At 38.4% G+C, this 27,391-nt stretch overlaps 1 protein-coding gene across 3 annotated transcripts; it reads right to left on the bottom strand.

Annotated features, from left to right (window-relative positions):
• Positions 1-274: 274 nt before the first annotated feature.
• On the bottom strand, positions 275-20,521 carry LOC146388597 (nuclear GTPase SLIP-GC-like). 3 transcript variants are annotated; one of them, XM_084925997.1, is made up of 23 exons: positions 20,292-20,521; positions 19,272-19,302; positions 15,418-15,932; positions 14,658-14,852; positions 12,893-12,985; positions 11,396-11,420; positions 11,156-11,239; positions 10,032-10,119; positions 9,540-9,753; positions 9,219-9,443; positions 8,047-8,247; positions 7,205-7,377; positions 6,497-6,551; positions 6,321-6,408; positions 6,110-6,231; positions 5,231-5,407; positions 4,986-5,140; positions 4,750-4,867; positions 4,510-4,618; positions 2,304-2,434; positions 2,104-2,185; positions 1,934-2,016; positions 275-1,446 (listed from the first exon to the last, which is right to left on the bottom strand). In XM_084925997.1, exons 3-22 carry the CDS (start codon positions 15,883-15,885, stop codon positions 1,943-1,945), a joined length of 2,877 nt encoding a protein of 958 aa, XP_084782123.1. In that variant the 5' UTR covers positions 15,886-15,932; positions 19,272-19,302; positions 20,292-20,521; the 3' UTR covers positions 275-1,446; positions 1,934-1,942. The 3 variants fall into 3 exon arrangements, with proteins under 3 accessions (XP_084782123.1, XP_084782124.1, XP_084782122.1); XM_084925998.1 differs by having other exon boundaries at positions 19,272-19,299; XM_084925996.1 differs by lacking the exon at positions 20,292-20,521 and having other exon boundaries at positions 19,272-19,640.
• Positions 20,522-27,391: the final 6,870 nt, after the last annotated feature.

The raw sequence follows: 27,391 nt of genomic DNA, 5'->3' as shown, positions 1-27,391 counted from the left end.
ACGTCCAGATGAACAGAATCCACCTTTTGGGACCTTCATTTAGAAACTCCATTTTTGTTTACTAGTATTATTTTTGTTTGATTTTTAAATTTGTTTGCTGTTCTCAAACACTGAAGTGTGACAAACAAGAAAATAGGAAATCAGGAAAGGAGTAAACACTTTTTCACACCACTGTATGTTGCTCACGCAATGCAATTTTTTGGTGATTTTAGGGTAAAAAGATCTGGGTTAAAAAAACTGTTTCTATCTAATGATTACAATAAATATTTGCTTGCACGTAAGATTTATTGAACAGTATACAATATCAAATACATGCATTCTTTTAGAATCAGTACAGATAAGGAAACAAGAAAGCTAAATGATATACTAGCTGCATCACAGTGTGCTGGATTAATTAACATTTAAATGCTCTATGCAACAATCTCAGTTTTGTTAATCTTTTTCTTCAACAACTGCATGGTCACTTAAAATTATGAGATGTAAATATCTGTGTTTCACCAGTGTAATAAAGGAAGCACCTTAGTACCTTTTTGTAATGACATTACTAAGGTTACAGGAAACATGACAGTAAATGCTAAACGTGAATGAACTGTTTCAGGAAGAAATAAAGTATGGTGGGTGGAAGAAACACGAGAGAATTACTGAAGACAAAAATCAAAACAGGAATTTAACAATATGCACAGAAGTAATTAAAATTTTCAACATTTAACGTAAGAAAAAATAACAAAGAAACAACCTGAACCTAAACTCAAACTGTAACATATTCACCAATAATTCCAAACCCAGAAAAAGCAAAATGGCAGGGAGATGACAGAAGTAGCTGATGATTTCCTACAGCTTTACTTACAGCCATTTCTTACTATTTGTCATGTACACATATTGTATAACTGCAACAAACAAGTATTTGTCATTAGAACTGTGATGTAAAATTGGTACCTTTTCAGTGCTGGATACGGCTCAATGTTTAACTGATAAGCACTTACATTAAAATAAATGTTCCCCTCCAAATGAACCAACAGTATACTCATCAACTTAAAACATTAAATTATGATATTTAAAACAAGGAACAAAATCAAAATGCTTTTGGAAACTGTAATCTCAGACTCTTACAATTAAAACCATAAATCTCAGGTTTAAATGGGGAATGCATTACATGTCTTCACGCTCTGCTATAAGGGATTAAAAACTACTACAAATTTTTAAAAAGAAAGAAATCAAAACATGATTTAGACCCTCGTGATTAACACCTTAATATTAGCAGTTTTAATTGATATCTATAATATTCAAGATGCTTTTTGTATAAAATTCATTAAAAAGTCAAAAGTACACATCAACACAACATTAAGAGAGCAAAACAAATATTACTGTGATAATATGTAAAGACCTCGTGTCTCTAATCAGTGTTTCCTCAGGGATGTCCTGTGGGTTATCAGGCCTCAGCTGTTTCTGTAGAGCAAAGGAAAAATGGGTGCTGGATGGATCAGTTAAATTTAAATAAAAACCAGTGCTGTCACCGTTAATCTTGTTAACGTGAACCGATCCATGTTAACATGTCAAAACTGGCAAATCCCTGTTAACGAGTTAACGAAGATTAGTCCTTGTGAGGGGTTACTCGGCATTAGCGCGTTAATGCAGCTTAAACGCTTTAACGCCGTCATCACGACTAACACGATTAATAATTAACTCATCTGGAGAACAGACTGACTCAAAATCCTCTGAATGTCTCCGTCAACGCATTTCGGGCAGTTTGTCCGAAGTTTGTCTATTCTGCACTACAGATGGGTTGAGTGCATTAAAATGTTTATCGTGTTAACTTTGATGACGCGTATCAACGTGATTAATGCTAACAGCACTAAAAACATTGTTCAAAATAATCAGAAAAATAGTTCATGATCACAGCCTTTTAAACAATTTGTGACATTTTAAGATTTACCCAGTGTGGTTACTTTTTTTCATCTTGATCGCCATTAAGTTCATCACAGTGTTTCTTCACCATCTCAAGATGTTCCAAAACATCTAAAAACAAAGTATTTGTATTTATTAAATATTTATTGTTAGTGTTTGTATTGAGAGGATTCCTAATACTTTATATATTCTGTTTACCTGGCAGTGAGCAGGCCTCAGTCTTGAATGAGTGTTCAATGGAATCCTCCATGGTTTTCTTCAGTGTCCTCAGGACAGTTTCCTAATTTATCATCAAAACCTTTGTTACTTTTTAAATAGGCAACTATTGAATCCAAGAATAACTGGACAAGAGATAAATTATTGGTTTGATATGTTTCAAGACTGCTTGAAAAAAAAACCTTCAAATCGTTCAACTGCTCCAACATGGCATTTTTTGCCTCTTCAAACATGTACTTCTTTGACTCCACATGTCTCTCAATAGTGTCCCTCATCCTCTTCAGGGTGCCTGGTCCTTCAAATGCTGCTGCTTCTACAGACAATCATTTTCATGCACAGTTGAATAGAAATACCTTACCGAATTTTTCTAACCATAAGGCGCATCGGCTCATAAGGCGCATTAAGCAAAACAAAACAGTAAGATAAGTCAAACTTTACTCAACTCATTCTTCTTGCTTCCTCCACTTCCGTATGTGAAATGTGAAAATGAAAATTACCTGAAGCGCCTCAATGCTATGCTTTATATTAACCAAAATGTCATATGACTGTATAGTGTAGTATTAAGTGGACACGGCCCTGATAATAAAGGCATTAGACTACGTGTCCTTTAGTGGTAGAATGTTGGAGACTCTCGCCCACACTTGTCTGTAGAAGTAGATAACAGGGAATCATCTCTCAGTGGAAATGTACTAGAATACTGTGGTTTAGACTAGAGTGAGACAGCTTGTAATAAAACTGTTAAGCGCACACTGCCATTTGGAGATTCACTGCAGTGTCATGTAGGACGCATCTCCCTTCTGGAAGTAATAAAAGTGTAAAATGGTCTACTGAGCAGTGTGTTGTCTTCCATTAGATGCCTATGAGGAATCGAAAGAACTCGGTGAAGTGTTGATATTTAACACGTTGATTCATTATTGTTGAATTCTCTCACAGCTGCTCTATTCCCATGTTGTTGCACTATATTAATGACTAACCTCGTATTGTGGATGGATTATCTCAGCTGTTCTCCTGACTGAAGTTTGGTCTGTTTACAGCATCTTGACATGCGAATGCATTTGTCCCTAATCATCGGGAACCCCCACATTAACTTTCATCGAGCGGAAAAAAGTTAGCATTCATCCTCCAGCTTCACTGTGTTTATGTTATGCAAACATAGGTGTGTTCCTAGCGATTATGTAGCACATCATTATATACCAGCTAGTCCAACTTCAGTGTATAAAAGGCTCTGAGATTTTATGTCCTGCAATATTGTTTGGGGTGGAGTTGTGGGAAATGACGTAGGCAGAGGTTTGAGGTACTGCACTGCTGCTCCAGAAGGGAAGATTGTATTTCTGAGTTAGTTCTGTTACCTCCTCGTGTAAGTTGTGTTCCTGTTTGCCATTCTTCACCGTGATGCTCCGAGTGTTAAGTTCATGACTAGAAGTAAATTTCCTTAAATATGTTATTTGGCATGTGCCACTGGCTGCTGCCATTATGTAGTAGTTTATTTGGCCACACAATGGCACCAAAGTTCCTTGTCAATGGTTAGAGTGAATGTTTCTGCTTATAGTATCGCATTACCGCTGTGCTTAATTGGAGTTATTATATATTATATATTATGTCATGGATATATTTATATGGATGTGTTGGTTTATTTCATTGGATATTTTTGAGTTTATATTAGTTTAGCTGCTGCTGTAATATATTCGGTCTCATGGCAATTTATTTGTTACTACAGACTGCTGGCAACACTGAGCATCTAGTTGGCAATAAAACGGCCGGCGGTGACAATCCAGCAAAGTGGAAGCGTCTTGTCCTCCTTCCTGTATCCTGACCGATACACTATCTTGTTAGCTGTTGAACCTAAAAGAACTAGCTCTCACCTAACACTTCTCAACATTCAGTAACCCTACAAAAGTCACTGCTGTTTAGTTTTCTCTCTTCATTTATGTCTGAAGTGATAGCAGAGCTGTATGTTTCGATTTTTTCAAAAATCTCTCAGTCAGAATATATATGTGGTATATCGTATTTAGGTGGAAACTAGTGAGCTAACTTCCTGCTAACTTCTAACTCGGTTAAATTTAATAAATTTTGTTTTCATGGATGTCTGGATGTTAAACGGATTACGACTGGGATTATTCCGCGAGGCTGCTGATTATGGTAGCCGTAATGTTCCGACAATCCATCAAGCGATGTGGCTTCGTAGCTTACCAAAGTAGTACTAAAATATTTTTGACAGATTTTTGAACGCTGTGTACCACTTAAAATCAATTCGAGGTCAGTAGGCATAACCAGAATTCATACATAGAGCGCACCGGATTATAAGGCCCACTGTTGATTTTTGAGAAACTAAAGGATTGTAAGTGTGCCTTATAGTGCGAAAAATAAGGTAATTCACCTCTTTCTTACCTTCGTAGCATCCTTTCATGTTACTCCTGATTGTCTCTGTCAGACTGTTGTAGATCCATTTCTTTTGTGTGAGGATGGTTTTGTTGAGCTTTGTCTTCATTTTTTTTTCCTTAGAAACATGAAATACGGATTAACATTATTTAAAACAACATCAAGGTAAAATAACTACAAGTTCAGTGTTTGAATTACTTTCTAATAATAGCTAAGCTAACAGGTTCATGGATAGGGAAGTTCTTTTACCTCGGTCTGGAGAAATGTCAGTTGCAATTTGACATTTTTGTACTTTTCAATCAGTGAATCAGTGTTGAGTGAAAACGCATCAATGGCCCCATTGAAATTTCCACGTTTTAGGTCGTTTCTGAATGGGGCAAAGATGTGGTTTATAATAGCAGTATTAGCAAGTTTATAATATAGTGCGATTTGGATACATGTATTGTTGTACATATTGGTGCTGTTCAGAATTCAATTATTCTCACGGGAAGGTCTTTCTGAATTTTTCATCAATGCTTTCAGTCAAATAAGACGCTAATATCATGTTGAGGTCTTTTCGCTTCCCTTTTTTTGGTTTCTGGATGCCAACATTCCTAACTGCAGACTTTAGCGTCTTGTGAAAAGATCTGCCACTTGTTTTCTGAAACAAAACAGAATTTTTATTTAATTTTTTTTAAACACATGATCACAAAGTATCCTGAGGTTTTGATCCTGTAATTAAAACACATACACTGGGGTGTAAGAAGGACCTTAGTTTTCTTTCACATAAATTTTGGGATTTTTCAACTCCGTCCCGTAGGTGTTGTTCAAAAGCTTTTGTAATGTCTTCAATTGCTTTTTTGACTCGATTATGTTGGATGCTCAAGTTTCCCTCAAGGACTGCACACACCTCGTTTTTTTGTTCAACCTGAAAAAAAGAAAGATCATTATTTAAAGCAATAAAACATCACATAATGGTTCTTTACTCATTTTTGAGGCGGTCTTGAGAAACCCAGGCTTTTAACGGGAATCTCATGCATAAGTTCAGTCAGATAGGTCTGTCATCATTTGTCTGCCTCTGTCTATTCGTTATGTCACTTCCATTTTTCCACACTATTGAACTCATTACTCTAGTCTGATCATTTTTTGCCTTCAGCAAATCAATCATCCTCTGTTCTCTGTGCTTTTATATGATCTTTTGTCATTCTGCCTTTCAGACTCTCATTCATGCAACTTGCCCCCTCCCCAACTTCACCTCAACCTTCCTGCGGTCACTCAGAGCCCCATCCAAACTACTATTTTCACTACCCCAAGAATCTAGACTCTCGGGGTCCTGTCCTAACTCCCATCATTTCTGTGCTCTCATTGGTAAATAACTATTTAATCAAATTCTGTATCTCAATAAATAATATTCAGTTCTTCCAAATAATCTCTCCCCTTTCGATCACTAATAATAAATTACCACATATAGATTTATGATGTCCAGTATCCCACATTTTCAGTGAAGGTCAGCATGTCTTACAATATATGTTAGTAAACTTTAGTGAACATTTTATGAACATTTTTATTTTATGCATTTTCTTATTACCTTTAAGAAGATTATGAATGAGGCTTTATTGCCTGATCTTACCACTTCTCTGCTTTTGGCCCCTTGAATCAAAGACAGAATCCCATGAGCTCCAGACACATAGTTTGAGGTCTCTGAATGAGCGTCATTTAGATTTTTCAAAATTTCCTTGAGTTTCAGTAGTTCTGTTAGAAATTGAAAAAGAAATATAAATCTGAGCAATACATTTTCTGTTACACAAAAACATACCATCACTGGTAGTGACTTCACCTACCATTGACATCTGGATTTACATTCTCCCCTTTGAGGAACTCTTTGGAGCTCACTGTGAAGACTTGGAAACTATCCTCACTGAAGTAATTCTGAGAACATTTTTGTTAGTCAGTTTTTACTCTTGGACCGTTTAAGAAGATAATTGTTTTAGATTTTGCTGTCAGATTATAAATTTACCGTAATCGTTTCCCGCTTTTTAAATTCCTTCATCACTGCATTCTTGACTTTGTTTCTTTTAGAAAGGAAATAAAAATTGGATGTAAAAGTAATTTATTGTTAGTATTGTAATGGAAAATTTCAATTATTCTTATTTAAGGTTCGAGCATTTGTGTGCATACTTAGTTGTGGCACTGTAATGAAAACTTCCACTGAGCAGTCTAAAACTAGATGAACTTATTTCAGCCTCAGTAGTTGAAAAAATAACTCCTTTTGCAGGTGGTGAAAACGCCAAGAGCATGAAACAGGATACGCATTGTTCAGTTAGGTTTCAGAGCGAGCTGCGTCATGTGCTGTATGATCACTTTCGGACTTCCTCACTTTTTTGGGGAATAAATAAAGGTGTGAGAGCTGCACTTCTGTTTCAGAGACTGCATGACTGCGTGTGCTCTCTCTCATGCGCATGATAATAACGAATGTTCATTACAGCCGAATGTGTCTGTGGACTTTGTTAATTAAATTTCCACAACAGTATTTATCTAATTAGAAACTTATTAAAACACATATACATAGATTTTTTTTAAATGTATATCTTTTAATAATGACTTTTAAACAAAGTCTTTTAAACTTTTAAAGCAACAAAAAAGTGAATCATATGGTCACCATGTGTATCTGTAACTATCTGTGTAACTTTCTTTGTAATTTGATTTTTTTGTATATTTGACTTACATATCATCTGGTTTTTCATGATCTGACTTGGTGCAGATAAAATGAATTTGCTGACACTCGCCACCATTTCCCAGCGGGCTGCTGGCACCTTCCAGGATGTCCCAGGCTTCTCTTTCTGATGCTGCTCGAGTCATTTCAGTCACAATCCAAACTGTAGAACAACTGGCAATAAACTGAAAAGGAAATGAATGTATGTAAATTATAAATAACTAATGCTTTTGTCAATGGAAAATTGTACTTAGTAGTCAGTATAATCTTTAATGATATAAGTTTGCATATGGTAGAATACTGCATGTAATCATTTGTGTTTAGAAGTATATAGTTGGTGGCATATTGAAAGAATGTCTCATCCTAGGAGGTCTGTAACATTCCAGGGTGTTCTGGCGTTCACCCCCACATCCTAGGAGCATGGGAGAGGTCGTACCTTGTTTTACGGTAGGATTAACGTAGCTATGTCTGTTTTAGTCTAAGTGCCTTTTGTTTAGATGAACTGCTGGACTTCTTCACTGTGTTATCTAGGGTGAATCATCTAGGGTGAGGGGGAGACTACCCTCTTTATGACCAAGGATGTTCCTCTTGTGCTTTTCAGCAGGCTCACACACACACACACACACACACACACACACACGTACACCTCCACATTCTAATGTAAGGAACAAACGCTCACTGAAGCATATAAATAAAGACCAGGGCAGTCCTCAGTGCGAGTCTCAGTTCTGGAGGCTGCCCTTGCTAGCAAGAAGTTCTGTGTGTTTCTCTTCTCTGAGTCTTTACTGAAGAAGTGTTTTAGAGTATATCTCTTAACAGCTTTGAAGAAAGATGAAATGACTTCTGTGAATTACCTCTGTCCACATTTGATCTCTGCTTCTGTTAGAGTCACCGTTTCCAGGAAGGTCCACGAGTGTGACATGATCAAGAAAATCATTGTCTGGCACTTTGACAGTCACACACTTCACAAGTGGCCAGTACCACCTCTTTACTTCTTCTGTCTCATTTGACTCACTTCTTGTATATCTCACAAATTTTTCAGACAACCCTTCAGCCTGCAAAAACAAACAAAGAAGATAAATATAAGCCAATTGAATGTATGTGCTCATAACAAAGATTTTAATGATTGCATGAAAAAGAAGACGGGAAATTAAAATAAGACATCCTATCTCAAAGATCTGAAATGAAAACCAGGAAAATAAATCCAAAGTAATTAGATTTTTTTTTATTTAAAAAAAAGAAACCTTTTTCATATTTTACTGTGGATCATAGTAAGTGGCCTGGTTCTTATATAGTGATTTATTTTACTGCATGTAAACATTTGAAGCACTTTATAAAACTTGCCTCATTACCCCAAGCACTTTTTTCTGGGTATGTTATTTCTAGCTAACACTTACAAACATTCATTCTCTGATGGATGCATCAAAGATCAACTGGGGGTTTGTAGATATTTGGCATGCAGACTTGAGGGAGCCAGGGATTAAACCCCCAACCCTCCGATTAGTAGGTGACCTGCTCGACTTTCTGAGCAGGAGTTTTACAAATGTGAAACTCTTCAACACCTCCACAAAGAAAACTGCAAGCTCCATAGTAACAGGATAATCAGACAGCAACAGGATAGTAAACCATAAAATTTTAACCACCACAATTTCACTTGTTTTTTTGTTTCTTGTTTGATGGATGTCAAACATTCTGGAAATGAGGCACATTAACATATTGCCGACATATATCTGCTCAGCAATAAACTGCAGCAACATCTGCTTCACCAGTGCTTTGTCTCTGTCTGAACTCTCCATTAGGGTGGCATTACATAGCGTGGACATCTTCCTGCTGCAAAGGTGCAGCATCAGGGTAGCTTAACGCTGCTTGGGTAACTATTGACTGCTCACTATGTGATGTTCATAAGCCACACACTGCTATGTATCTCACCCAAACTGTGGTCTAATATATGCTTTAAACTGCAAGTATTCCTTTGTTCTAGAAGAAGAACCAGATTTTATTTTGGTCTGTATTACTGCACACTTACTGAGTCACTTTCCAAAATTTTTATCTTGGGCTTCAGAAACTCTGGAATATCTCTGAAATATTTGTTGTCCATGAGGCTGTGAGTGGATCTTTCTTTCCACTCTTCTCCATACAGCGCTGATAACTTTCCATCAGGGTCAAGAAAATCATCATTACCACCATCATCATCATCATCATCATCTTCTTCAAGAGCCAGTTTTAGGGACTGCACCTCATTTTTCCAATCCTAAAAAAGATTATATCTTAATTTTAGTAAAGCAGTTTTTGTATCTACATTGTAACACATTACTTCAAAAATCACAAAATTCATATTTCATTCTACCTCTTTTGTAATGAACTCGATGTGTGCCTCATACTTTGATCCATTGGTAGCCTCCACCTTTATCATTACTGAGGTACATGCACTGATACTTCCAGAAGGCAACAGGCCCTCCTTATTTATGATGGCATTGATTAAAGAGCTCTTTCCAGCCCCGGTTTTACCAAAGACACCAACCAGGTGTCTCTTTTCTGTCTCCAAATCTTTGATTTTATCCCTGTTGAACGAGTTTAAATATGGATTAACTGACCCATTCTCAGAAATATCAAACTGAAAATGCAGTAAAATCAGAAACATTTGTTTTTAAAAATGTGTTGAAAAAAATTCAACTTACTACTGGAACAAACTACACAGCTCCACGTTGAGCTCTGACCGAGTTTAAATCTTTAGTATGTTTATTATACCAAATGCCAGCAAAATGTTACAGACTGTCCCAACTTCCTGGGAAATGGTTGGAAGAACATCCAACAAAAATAGAAAATCTTTATTACTCACTTTAGGAAAGCGCTGAGCTTGTCACGGCCATGTAGTCTTTCACTGACGCGTCTCATTATGTCTTTGACGTCAGACAGTATTTCTGTTTCTGTCAGAGAAACAGAAAAAAAACCCTAATACGTAGGAACCTGGAACCAGTGTAATGCGAATATGGTCCACTGATGTGCCAATGGAACCCATGGTTATTTTATTGCTAATTGTATTCTATTTTTATTCTAATTTTAAGTGTTACTGTTTTGTTAAGTGTTGAGTTTTCCCATGTACCATGAATGCACCATAGCGCTGTGCGTGGTGACTTTTTTTCACTGCATCCGCCTGCACGGAGCTAGATGCGCAAAGCTGTGTGGAGATTCAGTCCTGCAACGTGTTGCGCTACAGAATTAATGTTTTCTTTGAAGAATATCCTGGCTGGTTTTTTTAAGTGGTAGAAATCTGCTGCAAGGACCGAGCTGTGCCATCTAAGGACTGGATGCCACTAGAGGTGCCTAGAAAGGACGTTCTCAATCTGAAGGCCACCTGTTTCCTTGGAGGGTGGTAGGATACAACGATTTGTAATTTTTTTTAAGGATTAACGTTTTTTAATGAGATCTCAGGACACTTTATGTTGCTACTTTTTTCCTTTTTGGGTCAGATCTGATTCCACTTAACACAAAACCTGATGCACCAAAAAGCAAAACAGTGACTAAAGACAATTCAAATAACTTGAACACTTACCAAATACTGAATACAAAGTGTACTGAACTGAAATGGACAGCATGCCTGACACATTTATGGACACTTGAAGTGATATGTTGTACATTGTTGAAGATTACACGTTTGAAATTATTTAAAGGTTTGTTCATGTCTATGTTTTGGACCATTTAAATGTTGAATACACTCAAATCACTTTTTTCCTTAAGTTGTTGTCAGTGTCTCATTCTGAGTGGAGGGTTTTTCCTTCTTTAAGTTGAGTTACCACTGCCAGTCTCCTTACGATCCTAAGTGAACCCAACAAGAGGAGATTCTGAAATATTGTTTTTTCCTTGACCTTGGATGACAGTGGATTTGACTGATTTTGACTACTCAGTTAAAAATGGTGACACAAAGCAGGAATAAGTGTGAGGATTTCATATATGTGTGTGTACCTGACTGTGATCCTGCTGCACAGTTGTCTTGTCGTTTAGGAGATGGTTGCCATTCGCCGAACTCAAGTTCTGACTTTCTTTTTCCTTTTTGGATTTAAACAAAATAATAAAATTTAAAAAGAAAATCTGAATATTGAAACTTCTGATTATGGTGTATTTTAGATATTGCAAAAATAATACTGTGAAAATAAATAAATAAATTAGATGTATTAAAATGAGAGTGAGATACATTTTTCTCACCTTTTTCACTTATGGATGGCAAATCCTGTGGAAGCATATAAATATTCAACTTTCACATTTAAAGTTAAATTATTATAAATTGTACATGTATGCATAATTGAATTTATAGAAGAAATCATTGCTCCTGTACAGAAACAATTTGTTCTTTAACAAACTGTCAAAAACATTCACATGCACTTTTTAAAATGTACACACTTATATGTACATATATTCTCAGCTAGCACAGTGATTAAAAAAAAATGGAAAACTTTTGCATTCTTGCCTCTCAGTAAACATGATCCCATGAGTCAATGTTTCTGCCTAATTCAGCACCGGTGACACAGACCTAGAGACCAGTTGGTGACCACCCCATCCCTGGCAACCACCAGCTGTTAGGGTAAAATGTGTATTCCAACATCAGGCAACTACATCAGTTGTTTAGTGGTTGGTGGAGGTTGTAAGAACTTTAAGTCGCAGGGTGGTCAGGCTTGTGTGACTGGGGCTTTGCTTTGACTCAGGTCACCTTAGTGTATATTTATGAAGAATGAAGGCATGCCGCTTCATTATCTGATTTCCAATAACCCTTACCTGATCCAAATCAGCTGTTGCTATCACTATGTAGCAGGGTGTGGTTTTTGCAGGGTGACACAATAGGACTTTCATGAATTTCCCCCATGCACATTAGTGGTGTGAGATACTGCTGGATTTGGTATTCCTTTTATACTAAGTAAATAAAGGCCCAGTATCAACGATTTTGATACAGATACTGATGCTTTTTAATAATTATGGTGGATGGTGGATCAAACTGCTAAATCAGAATGAATTTTCATGACCTGTAAGTGTTTGGGGGATTTTCTTTTCTTTGGATTATTAATTAAACCCAAGGACAGAAAACATATAATGAGAAGTCTGTATCACATCTACTTGTAGTTTAAATATAGTAACTGCACAGTATCCCTTTTACAGTTAACACAAAGGGGTTATGATATATTCGGGATATTTGTTTCAATTACAATAAATGTTATTATGACACTTGAAAGCAGCAGCACTTAGATAGACGGCCAGGTTGCCTCTTTGATGATTCTAGGAGTAACAAAGAAACAGAAACCAGTATCCCAAAAAGTTTATTCTGTTCATCTGGACTGTTTTCAGTGGGAGAAACGTTTCATCGCTCATCCAAGTGACTTCTTCAGTCTCAGCTAACTGCAGGTTTCCCCAACCTTATAAACATTTGCACTTTATATAGTTGGGAAAACTTGGGATTTACTTACCTGGATGATTGAGCATGTATCAAGACAGAAACTAATATCAATCTCATTATGCTCCTATTTATCAATATCAAAACAAACTTTGGCATCTATATTTTGGTTTGATCTGCCCACCACCAGGGCCATGCAGAGATGTTTAAAGGGGCGGGTGTTAAAAGTTAAAAACAGGCACATAGAACCAGGCTGAACAACAACACACATTCTTTAAGAATCTAATACGGAATCGCATCATACTATATCACTGTTTTACCTGATGGGGTACAATGTTGCTGTTGAGGAGTTTCTGCTGATCCTGCTCCTGATAGTGCAGGAGGAACGGGCTGTGTTGAGCTGCAACTGGAGACTGTAAAAAGTCCATAGGAGAGATGGTAGCTGATTAAACAAGTGCTATGAGATAATAATAAAAAGATTGGTGAAAGTGCCATGTCAGCAACCATAAGGCAACAAAACTGTGAGAAACAAACTAGGCTCTGCCTATGAATCACTCTTTGCCTCTCTTCTTCCTCCCATCTCCTCATCTCATTTATCACTCTCCACTTGCTGTCCATCTGAGGCACAATTTACTATTGCAATAAACTATTATTTAATTATCCACACTTAAAAACTCATCCATCTATTCTATAATAAAACAATAAGAGAAAAATGTTATAGAACCAAAACATTGCAGGTGTGTTTATCATTGTTTTATACTGGAATACCTCTGCAATGCAACAACTGGTACATGTGTTCTTGTGACCTGTGCTGTTTTTTTTATTCCAGCCAGAGAGGGATCCACTGCGTTTAGCCTCAAAAAGCTCCCTTTGTCACTGTTTCCTTACAGGGCATGTCTGGACAATGTCATATCATGAGTAAAAATGATAAAAAAAATCTATATACATAAAATATGCACACATACATACAGGTACACAGGCACATACAGTGATATTTTATACCTTCTCCAGAATACTGCATATATCCTACTATGGCCCCATGTTTGCATCATGGTCCTGATCAAGAATCCTTATTGTTTATTCCTAGCGCTATAATAATAAAGTAATTAAAATTTAAAAAATTAAGTAATAAATATATAATAAAGTATTTATGATGATTCAGTTTGTTTGACTATCTACTCTGTGCAGGCAGAAAGCCTATTAAATGCTTAAACTGTAGAGATACAATAATGTTGCTGCTGTAAAATCAGCATTTTGTCATATTTGAAATATAAATCTAATATATTCCGTTTAATATCTTTTCTTTAAAACAGTGTTTTTCCATAATACTGTAATTATAATGAACCATAATTATGTGGACATGCATATTAGATAGTTTTTAGTGAAATATAAGCCCTCCAGAAAGGCAGGGAAACGCCCTGTAACTTACTTTAATACAAAACACGTTCCCTAAAACGGTGGACAGAGCTACAGACCCAATACAGCGTTACCCAGTTAGCTGGTGGCTAAAACCAGCACTACTTGTGCAGTTAATAAAAGGACAGGTAATGTTTGTCCCGCTGTTACACACACAACACGCTCATTTGTTTCAATTCGTCAGTTGTCACAAGACAGTTTACCAACGTGTATAAAATAAGCTAATACTGCTGTGTGCTGTAGACTAAAGAGTACGCTGTACACCTACTTACTGGCTTTTGTTGCATCAGTCTCCTACAGCTCTGCACCGCTCAGACGGCAAAAAGTGCGCGTGCTCTTTGCGAGTTCGCTCCCGGTTCGTAACCAGCGCGCTCTGCCATCAAGGGCGATCATTGGTTAATGGTAGTCATGTGACTGATGCAAACCACATCCTTTTATTTAGCAAAAAAAAAAATAGTAATAAAAATAAAAAATAAATAAAAATTATACTCAAGAAAAGGGCACTTGGGGCACCCATCAGGAAAGGGGCAGGTGCTCAAGCCCCCCCCCCCCCCCCCGCACGTGCCTGCCCACCACTAATACACACATCTAACCTTCACCAACTCCTCCAACAATGAGTAGTCTGCGTGCAACCCCAATTCCCTGTCGTACAATCCCTTGGCACCTTACCAGAACGCTGTACATCCCTCCTCGACCAGAGTTGGGTGTAGACATCCCGGTAACACTGTACACCTGCTGCACCTCCATGGCGTCCTCCTGGCATTCCTGTTGAAAATGTCCCAGGTCCCCACACTGCTCACACACCTGTCCCTGTGTCTGTGCAGCCACCAATGAGCCAGGTACAGCGCCTGTCGCTGCCAGGACCTGGGGATAGAAAGCAGAGAGGAAATGGTTGTTGGAGCGTAGCCAGTGGTCCTCGATGGTCAGTGTCGCTGGCACAGGCACGGAAAGTTTGCTCCTTGGGGCCAGTAGGGTACCAAAAAGTGATCATCTGCCAAAAAGGGGTTTCCAGCATTTGCCAAAAAATTTACTGCAGGAATTTAAGCTGTTATAAATTACTTGTTGACTTAAAATCTGTCAAAAATATCGCTCATGACGAATATCAAGTAACTTAGAGAACATTTCTATCAAATCAAGGTAAAACGTAATTGACAATAACAATGTTTTTTTCAAGAGAGAGCTAGCCAAGAGGGCATCAGAAATAACAAATATAACATCACAGTTCTATAATCAAAAAGAACTGGATTGATGACAATATGGGTACAAATACGCATAAAGTCATAAAGATACTCGGAAGACAGATCATTTCTTTATTTTATATACAACCCCTTCATAAACCCTGTTGACTAAAGTGTATTTACTAACATAAGTAAAGATATTAGACTTAAAAAACCAAAACATCAAAAATCACTCTTTTGCAGATGCTCACCTCCCCTGGCTGCGATCTTCTGGGGTTTTCCGTCCGCGCCGCCAGGTGTTCTTCAGCCAGCCTCACTGCCGCCTCCAGATTGGGTGGCTTGCGACACTTGACCCAGTCCGCCATTTCCCTTGGGAGCCCCTCCACAAACTGCTCCAGAACGACAGCCTCCAGCAGCTGCGCCTCCCCTTGTGTCGGGCCAGGATGCAGCCACCTCCCCGCGTCGTACAGGAGCTGCTGGGCAAAAGCCGAAGGCCCTTCTTGTGGTCCCATGCGGCAACCACGGAAGCGGCGACGATGGTCTTCTGGAGAGAGTTCCAGGTGGAGCGGATTCGCAGCGGCCCCGGACTGAGGCAAAAGGTTTAGTAGCATCTGCGTCTGCCGCTGGTGCAGTACTGCCTGCTGCTGCTGCAAGTCCGCCATGTCGGCCAACATTTGAGCCAGTGCGCGACCTTGCTGTAGATTCTGTGGGTTTGACATGTCGTAGCGGCAAGCTGGGCACCACTGTATCACTCTGTTACTGATCTCTGTTATGACACACACAAGGAGACAGTTCTGCGTCACGTTTCACTAATAGTTTTTATTTAGTTCACAACTCGAAGCCACTTGTTTCACACCGTGGCAGGCATCAGCTCTTTCTCCCAGCCTCCCATGCCGCTGTCACCTGAACTCGCTCTACCCCTCACCTGATGCTAAACCACAACCTGCCACAAAATGATATGTTGAAATTTAATGTAATTAGCGCACCATAAAAGTTCTAAAACAAACTCACCTGTATGTATTAACGTAAGTGACACTTTTCAGATGAAAGGTAAGAAATAACAAATTAATTTCACTCTGGGTCCAGCCAGGCATGGACTGGGTCAAAAAATCCGCCCGGGCATTTTGACTAGAGACCGGCCCACCAGGTTATATAGGAAAAACCATAAAGCCTTTGAATGAAAACAAACACTGTTGTGACAGTGATGTACACTGTCTTGTTGGTATATATGTATCAATCTAATAAACTTAAACCTACACCATCCTCCCTATTCTGGTATTCGAAACAGTACTTAACGGAAATATTAAACAACCTAACTAATAGGGTTGACAAATCCTACCCCCCCAAAAAAAACAAAAATAGGGAACCACCCCCCACCCTCCGCCTCGTGATGCTTAATTGACATAATCGTCTTTAATTTAACAAACAAATACACAGAAATCAATTTTTAACACACTACAATAATTAAATAATAATTTCTTCAACATAATTGTAGACTGCACAGATGATACCTTCAGAAAGGAAAAACTACCATAGCTTAGAGTATATATTAGACTTAATATTTACTAGATACAATAATGGATTTTTATACATTTTACATCAGATGAAAACTTTGTTTGTAAGATTCAGATAATTATTTATTAAAAACCAGACATTTTAAATGAGAATTTCCCTGTTAATGCCCTACCTGGCCCCCTGGCAAAACTTTGCTAGACCCGCCCCTGCACAGTTACCAGCTGTCAGCTACATAAAAAAGGATCCTGGTGTTATTTGTCTCTCAGAAACAGTTCATAACTTCCCTTCAACTCATTCATGTCACCTAAAAGGTAAACCTGTTTCTCCATCACCAGTTCAGCTCTGATGATTCAGTAAGGACATCTCCTGGTTTCATCTTCATGTTTCCCTCTCACCACATATCCAAACTGATATCATGACCAGCAGCTTTTACAGCTGTGGCTCCAGCAAACATCAGCTGATACTACAAAGTAATATTAAATCAATTCTAACAACAGCTGATCAAGCTTAAACGTGCTGCTATTGTTTAGCTCGACATCCGCTGGTTTCCTCTTTCTGGCGCAAAGTGGGCAAGCGAGAGAGACGGGACAGAAAAGACGATCAGCTGATCATTGATCAGTTTCATGACTGAAGTGCCAAACAGGAGAGGGAGAGAGAGAAGGAGAGAAGAAGAGGCAGCTGTGCAGCATAAAGACGCAGAATAACTCCAGCTTTCTGTCTTTTTTTTTATTCTAGCTGAAGTACGGGACAAATCGTGTTCCTTTTCACCTCAGTACCATTTTCTTATATTTGTCTGCAATAAGACTGCTTTCAGAGCCATTGCCCAAGCAAGGGGGAGGGTGCATCTGACCACCTCGCCTGTAATTGGTCCAGCCCAGAGTTTATCATGACACTTTGGCCAATCCATGAACTTTCATTGTTTATACCGTTACAGAACAAAACAAAACAAACAAACAAAAAACCATCTGCCCATCAAAAAACGAAAAATCACCGCCTACTGGGCAAATGCCCGGTATGCCCAATGGCCAGTCCAGCTATGGTCAGAAACCAAGTAAAACCTGATCTGCCGATCAGGGAATGAAAAAAGCAGGAAGGGCTGACGAGAGTGGCTGGATGTTTGTCAAATGTAGAAACTGTCTTGGTTCATTGTTGTCTCTATGTCAAAGTTCAAATGAGTTAAAGGGGTCAAGTAGAAAAAGAAAGAAAAACAAAAAAACTTTGCAAAAATGAATAATAATAAATTAAATGAAAATAACAAAGAAGAAAAAGTTACATCACTTACAACAGCAACAATGAGTTTGGTGACAAACAGAGGTGCTGTTTCAACTTATTCAGATTATTCTCATGTACTATTTCATCAGAAACACACATTGTTGACAAAGCAGAACAACAGGATCTGACTATCCTTCTTCTTCTGACAATAAGAGAAGTAAAAAAAAAAAAAAAAAAAAAAAGTAAAGTAATGCAGAAAAAGACAGTTGACAATAAGAGAAGTAAAAAAAAAATGCAGGGAGGCACACACTGGAACAGGGTGAAAAGAAAAATCTAGCTAAAAGCAAAAGACCAAAAACAAAACTGAGACTCGGTTTTGCAAAAAGGTGTAGTTGACTGTTTGGCAAAAGGCAAGTGAAAGTGGATCTCTACATATAATACAACGCTAAACCTAGACAGAGTAAAGTGGGTGTGCAGGGAAAAGCAGAGCTCAGAAAACAAAAAAGGGGGTGGGGGAGATGAAGAAGTGGTGTTGATGCATGACTATCCTTCTTCCAGAGCTGTTTAGATAGATAGGCATAGTCAAAAGATGCTTATATTTAACTCTGTGACGATTAAACACATAAAATATGTAATAAAATAGCCTTGTCCAGATAACAGAAAAATAACTGCTATGGAAAGTCACACGTAAAGCAAGGTCAGGAAGCCTGCTGGAGGCAAAAAGTGTCATGTTCTTAATGAAAGAGTACGACAATAAGACTCACTTTCAGTTTCTGATAAAAAGGAAATGAAACTGAACTAAAGATTAAATCCTGCCATCTTTCCATTTACAGGTTTTCATACACAAATCTCCCTAATGCAAAACTTCCCAAAACCTAAATGCATTCACCAAATTGTTTCTGGTTTTCTTTATTACCAGTGTTGGGGAGTAACGGAATACATGTACCGGCGTTACGTATTTTAAATGTTATACCTCTGAAAACAGTCGTTTATTGCAAGTGAACATAAATATTTCACATTCTGTACTGCTCAATGTCACAGAGTGGAAGGAAAAGATAAATAATAAACCAAAAATAATAAAGCGCTAACTATATATATATATCTGAGCACGTTTCCTCACAAAATGGATGATGATAGCCACCTTTCTAGCTCCTGTCGTTTGCTTAACGGCCATTATATAGTACAAAACTGAGGCTTAAAATTACTTTGTCTGTCTACTAAAAAAAACTATAATAAAATGCTTCAAGTTTGTTAGGATAAATTGAAATATTTAACCAGACAGTGCTGCTTTACAGATTTGACATTTGTGACCAACTTTAATGCATATAAAATCAGAGACACTGATATTAAATTCAGATTAAAAATTCAAACTGCTCACCTTTTGTTGAAAGTAATGCTGGAAAAGGCTGCTGAGGGAGATGTGAAGTAAGCAGTGGGACACAAACAGGACACATTAATTATTATTATTTAAGTCATCCTTTGCTTTGCTCCTGCTAAATAGCTTTAATAAAATACCCTGCATTCAGAAAGACTAAAGTAAAGAGCACAGAAAAAGTGGTTGTATGAATGGGCGTGAAAGGGTGAATGAGGCAAGTTGTCTAAACCCCAATTTAAGATGGGCAGCAATACCTCAACTGAACATAATGTCACTGGACACAGAATAAAAAATATTTCTGACAAAATACTTAAAGACTTTTGCACTTTAAGAACGGAAGGAGAGGAGAGTACTTTTTCTCAGACTTAAGCTGAGTTTGATAGAAAAGTTCTAACGGTCTTAAGTTCTCCGTTCTAAGACCTCCACCCATTTTGTGGATGAAAAAGTTATTTTAGCCACAGAACATCTGATATGATTTTCTTGGCTGTGCGGACCAATCAGTTTCAGTTTATACTGTTTATTCTTGTGCTCTGTGTGCAGCTGGGTTTGCTTGTTCACAGACTTTATAGAGCGTATTAGATCGTGACAAGAGCAATGCAATGTACATTTTATCTCTTACACCCTAAACTTCCCCACCCCCAACTTCCTGGCGCAACCCACGGCTCTGGAGAATGTACAAAATGTTTACATTGGACTGCAGAACAATGTTGCAGCACTTTTAGTAAAAGATTTTATGTTTCACAGTTAACATATCACATCAGTATCAATATCTGTACCCATCAGGGACACATTTCAATACTTCACCTTCAAATCTCTCCAGCCACTTACTTAGGCCCAATTTTTTCGCACAAAATTATCCATATGCAAGAAACTAAAACTAAAAAATAAACTGTAATATTTAATTTTAAAAGTACTGTTTGAAAATGAGGCCTTTGTAATCAACTGCTCCTTAAATGCATTGTCTCTGATTCTATATTCAGATAAACTTTTATTCAATTCAGATTAAAAGTTTAAACTACTTACCTTTGGTTTAAAGTAATGCAGAAAAAGACAGTTGACAATAAGAGAAGTAAATAAAAAAATGCAGGGAGGCACACACTGGAACAGGGTGAAAAGAAAAATCTAGCAAAAAGTAAAAGTCCAAAAACAAAACTGAGACTCGGTTTTGCAAAAGGTATAGTTCACTGTTTGGCAAAAGGCAAGTGAAATTGGATCTCTACATATAACACAACGCTAAACCTAGACAGAGTAAAGTGGGTGTGCAGGGAAAAGCAGAGCTCAGAAAACAAAAAAGGGGGTGGGGGAGATGAAGAAGTGGTGTTGATGCATGACTATCCTTCTTCCAGAGCTGTTTAGATAGATAGGCATAGTCAAAAGATGCTTATATTTAACTCTGTGAAGATTAAACACATAAAATATGTAATAAAATAGCCTTGTCCAGATAACAGAAAAATAACTGCTATGGAAAGTCACACGTAAAGCAAGGTCAGGAAGCCTGCTGGAGGCAAAAAGTGTCATGTTCTTAATGAAAGAGTACGACAATAAGACTCACTTTCAGTTTCTGATAAAAAGGAAATGAAACTGAACTAAAGATTAAATCCTGCCATCTTTCCATTTACAGGTTTTCATACACAAATCTCCCTAATGCAAAACTTCCCAAAACCTAAATGCATTCACCAAATTGTTTCTGGTTTTCTTTATTACCAGTGTTGGGGAGTAACGGAATACATGTACCGGCGTTACGTATTTTAAATGTTATACCTCTGAAAACAGTCGTTTATTGCAAGTGAACATAAATATTTCACATTCTGTACTGCTCAATGTCACAGAGTGGAAGGAAAAGATAAATAATAAACCAAAAATAATAAAGCGCTAACTATATATATATATCTGAGCACGTTTCCTCACAAAATGGATGATGATAGCCACCTTTCTAGCTCCTGTCGTTTGCTTAACGGCCATTATATAGTACAAAACTGAGGCTTAAAATTACTTTGTCTGTCTACTAAAAAAAACTATAATAAAATGCTTCAAGTTTGTTAGGATAAATTGAAATATTTAACCAGACAGTGCTGCTTTACAGATTTGACATTTGTGACCAACTTTAATGCATATAAAATCAGAGACACTGATATTAAATTCAGATTAAAAATTCAAACTGCTCACCTTTTGTTGAAAGTAATGCTGGAAAAGGCTGCTGAGGGAGATGTGAAGTAAGCAGTGGGACACAAACTGTCACGGACCCGGCTCTGGAGGACTCGGGGGTCCATGAGCAGGATGGATTATTATTATTATTAATGTTGTAAATGGCCTGTATTTATATAGCGCTTTACTAGTCCCTAAGGACCCCAAAGCGCTTTACATATCCAGTCATCCACCCATTCACACACAGGTAGCCACAGCCACCCTGGGGCGCACTGACAGAGGCAAGGCTGCCGGACACTGGCGCCACCGGGCTCTCTGACCACTACCAGTAGGCAACGGGGTGAAGTGTCTTGCCTAAGGACACAACGACCGAGACTGTCCAAGCCGGGGATCGAACCGGCAATCTTCCGATTACAAGGCGAACTCCCAACTCTTGAGCCACGATCGCCACGATGTGTGTTTTTCTGCACTATGCTGTGTTCGGTATTCCACTCATATGTAGAGGCAGGGTGTGTACATGTGTGGCTGGAGGATGGAGAACAGCCACATGCAGGCCTGATGGGTGTGGCCCTGCAGGAGGACTGGCCACACCTGAAGTTCCTGCCACACACCTGTTGGTGATCAGGGCTCGTCGGGGGAGCTACTTAGGAGAGTGCTGGAGCTCCCACCGGCGCAGGATCATTAAGCTAAGACTCCAAGTGGAACGAGGGACCAGAAGGGCAGCGCGCACAGTGTGTGCAGAAACACAACTGCCGGGAGCACGAGCACGGACGTCGGAGGGGAACACACACATGGGAGTCTAGGGAGCAAAGGGGATTTATTGTGCATCTTTTACCTTCACTGTAAATAAAGTGCACTGTTTGCATCGCAGAACCATGCGTTTTGGGTCCTCATTCCCCCATATCCCCACGGTCTGCCAGCCAGACCGTGACACAAACAGGACACATTAATTATTATTATTTAAGTCATCCTTTGCTTTGCTCCCGCTAAATAGCTTTAATAAAATATCCTGCATTCAGAAAGACTAAAGTAAAGAGCACAGAAAAAGTGGTTGTATGAATGGGCGTAAATGGGTGAATGAGGCAAGTTGTCTAAACCCCAATTTAAGATGGGCAGCAACAGTACCTCAACTGAACATAATGTCACTGGACACAGAATAAAAATTTTTCTGACAAAATACTTAAAGACTATTGCACTTTAAGAACGGAAGGAGAGGAGAGTACTTTTTCTCAGACTTAAGCTGAGTTTGATAGAAAAATATTTACAGTTTAAAAACCAAATATAAACAGTTCAGCTAATATGACACTTTTGGTTCAATCCTTTTTTCTTCCGTTCTAAGACCTCCACCCATTTTGTGGATGAAAAAGTTATTTTTGATCTGATATGATTTTCTTGGCTGTGCGGACCAATCAGTTTCAGTTTATACTGTTTATTCTTGTGCTCTGTGTGCAGCTGGGTTTGCTAGTTCACAGACTTTATAGAGCATATTAGATCGTGACAAGAGGAATGCAATGTACATTTTATCTCTTACACCCTAAACCTCCCCACCCCCAACTTCCTGGCGCGTCCCACGGCTCTGGAGAATGTACAAAATGTTTACATTGGACTGCAGAACAATGTTGCAGCACTTTTAGTAAAAGATTTTATGTTTCACAGTTAACATATCACATCAGTATCAATATCTGTACCCATCAGGGACACATTTCAATACTTCACCTTCAAATCTCTCCAGCCACTTACTTAGGCCCAATTTTTTCGCACAAAATTATCCATATGCAAGAAACTAAAACTAAAAGATAAACTGTAATATTTAATTGTAAAAGTACTGCTTGAAAATGAGGCCTTTGTAATCAACTGCTCCTTAAATGCATTGGCTCTGATTCTATATTCAGATAAACTTTTATTCAATTCAGATTAAAAGTTTAAACTACTCACAACGCTAAACCTAGACAGAGTAAAGTGGGTGTGCAGGGAAAAGCAGAGCTGAGAAAACAAAAAAGGGGGTGGGGGAGATGAAGAAGTGGTGTTGATGCATGTAGAAAGCGGTTTTGTTTGGTGACAAACAAATCGAATGGATTAAAGTTTACAGATTATTACAGATTAAAAACAAAAGACAAGAAATAAGAACACTGTCTTATATATGTATATAGCAAAAATAGTGATAAAATCGCACAATTATGTCCCGTTTTCTAAGCTTCATTCCGTACTAACAAACAGAGGCGTCATAAGGATGAGAAAAGTTATAACATGAGCGCTAGAAAAATAGTAAACCGTCAATTACTTTTAGTTTTAAAAAATATTATTAACCTATTAGAATAAAGGCATGTTTGTTTCATAAGGTACGTGTTGGGGGCGTTACAGGAGTCAATTTCGTTTTGTTCTGGCAGCAAATAATGAAATCGAGTCAGCGTCTAACATTGTCCCCCCTCCTTATTTCATGATTTGGTTCGGTCCAGTGCGCCAGGCTGAGCGCCAGAGCACTAACGGATCCGGTGTTTCATAAGAGTGAGAGAGAGAGAGCGAGCGATGGAAATAATAAGAAGATAGCGAAGTCCATATGAATGAAACTGCTCGACATTCCTGGTATTTGTAATGTGTTGTATTGTCGGTTTATTTTGGTTTTCCAAAACAAAAGGAAAACCAAACAATAATGATTATTTAAAAAAAAGAAAAAAAAAAGCATAGCATAAGCATAAGCTTTTTTAATCCCACCCTCTTTCCACTAGTTGGTGTCGTGGAAAATTTAACAATAACCTGCAACACACCCAGTGAGCTTGATTTGAAGTGGGTTTAATAAACACATTGCAATGTGGAGAGAGCATCCCAGTGAAACACCAGGACCATCTCTGAATTGTGGCCACCGCCCTTACATCTTATATACAGGGAGTGCAGAATTATTAGGCAAATGAGTATTTTGTCCACATCATCCTCTTCATGCATGTTGTCTTACTCCAAGCTGTATAGGCTCGAAAGCCTACTACCAATTAAGCATATTAGGTGATGTGCATCTCTGTAATGAGAAGGGGTGTGGTCTAATGACATCAACACCCTATATCAGGTGTGCATAATTATTAGGCAACGTCCTTTCCTTTGGCAAAATGGGTCAAAAGAAGGACTTGACAGGCTCAGAAAAGTCAAAAATAGTGAGATATCTTGCAGAGGGATGCAGCAGTCTCAAAATTGCAAAGCTTCTGAAGCGTGATCATCGAACAATCAAGCGTTTCATTCAAAATAGTCAACAGGGTCACAAGAAGCGTGTGGAAAAACCAAGGCGCAAAATAACTGCCCATGAACTGAGAAAAGTCAAGCGTGCAGCTGCCAAGATGCCACTTGCCACCAGTTTGGCCATATTTCAGGGCTGCAACATCACTGGAGTGCCCAAAAGCACAAGGTGTGCAATACTCAGAGACATGGCCAAGGTAAGAAAGGCTGAAAGACGACCACCACTGAACAAGACACACAAGCTGAAACGTCAAGACTGGGCCAAGAAATATCTCAAGACGGATTTTTCTAAGGTTTTATGGACTGATGAAATGAGAGTGAGTCTTGATGGGCCAGATGGATGGGCCCGTGGCTGGATTGGTAAAGGGCAGAGAGCTCCAGTCCGACTCAGACGCCAGCAAGGTGGAGGTGGAGTACTGGTTTGGGCTGGTATCATCAAAGATGAGCTTGTGGGGCCTTTTCGGGTTGAGGATGGAGTCAAGCTCAACTCCCAGTCCTACTGGGGGTTGAGGATGGAGTCAAGCTCAACTCCCAGTCCTACTGCCAGTTTCTGGAAGACACCTTCTTCAAGCAGTGGTACAGGAAGAAGTCTGCATCCTTCAAGAAAAACATGATTTTCATGCAGGACAATGCTCCATCACACGCGTCCAAGTACTCCACAGCGTGGCTGGCAAGAAAGGGTATAAAAGAAGAAAAACTAATGACATGGCCTCCTTGTTCACCTGATCTGAACCCCATTGAGAACCTGTGGTCCATCATCAAATGTGAGATTTACAAGGAGGGAAAACAGTACACCTCTCTGAACAGTGTCTGGGAGGCTGTGGTTGCTGCTGCACGCAATGTTGATGGTGAACAGATCAAAACACTGACAGAATCCATGGATGGCAGGCTTTTGAGTGTCCTTGCAAAGAAAGGTGGCTATATTGGTCGCTGATTTGTTTTTGTTTTGTTTTTGAATGTCAGAAATGTATATTTGTGAATGTGGAGATGTTATATTGGTTTCACTGGTAAAAATAAATAATTGAAATGGGTATATATTTGTTTTCTGTTAAGTTGCCTAATAATTATGCACAGTAATAGTCACCTGCACACACAGATATCCCCCTAAAATAGCTAAAACTAAAAACTACTTCCAAAAACATTCAGCTTTGATATTAATGAGTTTTTTGGGTTCATTGAGAACATGGTTGTTGTTCAATAATAACATTATTCCTCAAAAATACAACTTGCCTAATAATTCTGCACTCCCTGTACAGACACACAGACAAAGAACATTCCACAAACTCTTACATGTTGGTATAGCCCCCCCTCTCACGGGGGGCTATACCTTCTCTCTCACAGAGAGAATTATGACCTTGTTTTCTGCTTGGCCGTCACCTAAAGATTTACATCCCTGATAAGCAGAAGGAGTCTCACTATCTGTTTAACGTCTCCCATTACAACGGCCTCACTGTGTTAACTTTTCACATGCATGTAAACTAGTGACAGGAGTGCTCTTACTATAGTAAAGTGAGAAAGTGATATTACTATAACTGATGTAATATGATTAAATATGTGATTAATATATGAGAAAAGAAATCTGCCACCACATTGGTTACTAACAGTCAGCACTTTTTCTTCCTGTTTATCAATCATAAATTCTTCCTTACAATTTGTTACATGTATTTGCTTTTATAACCCCAGTAACGCATGTAAAATCTAAAAAATACAAAGCAATGATAGGAACAAAGCATGATGATAACAACAACAACAAACTTTATTTATAGAGCACATTTAAAAACCAGCGGTATACCAAAGTGCTTAACATAAGAGACAGAGAAGTAACACGAGTATTATAAGGCTTTAGCAAAGTATCAAATATACTCACAGGTCAATGCCACTAATACACAGGGGTAATATAAAATGCATATCAAAATAAAAACATAATAAAAGCACAAGCCATAAAAAAATATGTATAAGAAAAAATAGAGTAAGTCTAAAAGTCAGGTGCGAGCATTAACAAGCAGGAAAGGCGAGATTAAACAAATAGGTTTTTAACCGTGATTTAAAAGATTGGATGGAATCAGACGCCCGGATCACAATCGGAAGGTTATTCCACAACTCTGGTGCAGCCAGGGCAAACGCCCGGTCACCTCTAGACTTCAGCCGAGATCTAGGCTGCACCAAGAGTAACCGAATAGATGATCTTAATGCTCTGGCAGGAACATACGATTTAAGGAGTTCTAAAGAGAAAGAGAAAAGTAAGGAAGCATAATTAAACAACTGGAACTACTGTAATCACAGGAAACTATTCTGTTTACCTGGGAGTAAGCACTCCTCAGCCTTGAATGTTCAGTGGATTCCATCATGGTTTTCTCCGGCGACTTCAGGATGTGTACCTAATTTAAAACTGTAATCATTTATCATAGATCAAAATATTGCTCTTGAGTCAAACATGACTTCTTCAGATGTGTATTTAGAAGCTTCTCATACTGAATACTGAAATATTAATAGTAACGTACAGTTTCGTATAGACCTATTCCACTAACACAGAGTAAAATGGGTTTAAGTGAAATTGTGGCTAAAAAGCACATGTGTAACAAAATAATGATAATATTTCTTTATAAAACATGACAAACCATCAAATCAGGCAACTCTGCCAACATGGTGTTTTTTTGCCTCTTCAAACATGTCCTTCTTTGAGTGCACATGGAATTTAATAGTCTCCCTCATGTTGTCCAGCACGCCTTCTCCACTAAATACAGCAACATCTACAA

The sequence above is a fragment of the Perissodus microlepis genome, chromosome 4 (genome assembly GCF_051167445.1).
Source record: "Perissodus microlepis isolate ML-2025 ecotype Zambia chromosome 4, ASM5116744v1, whole genome shotgun sequence".
Taxonomy (NCBI): Eukaryota; Metazoa; Chordata; class Actinopteri; order Cichliformes; family Cichlidae; genus Perissodus; species Perissodus microlepis.
The sequence above is the reverse complement of the archived record's forward strand: the minus strand, read 5'-3'. Positions and strand labels throughout refer to the sequence as shown.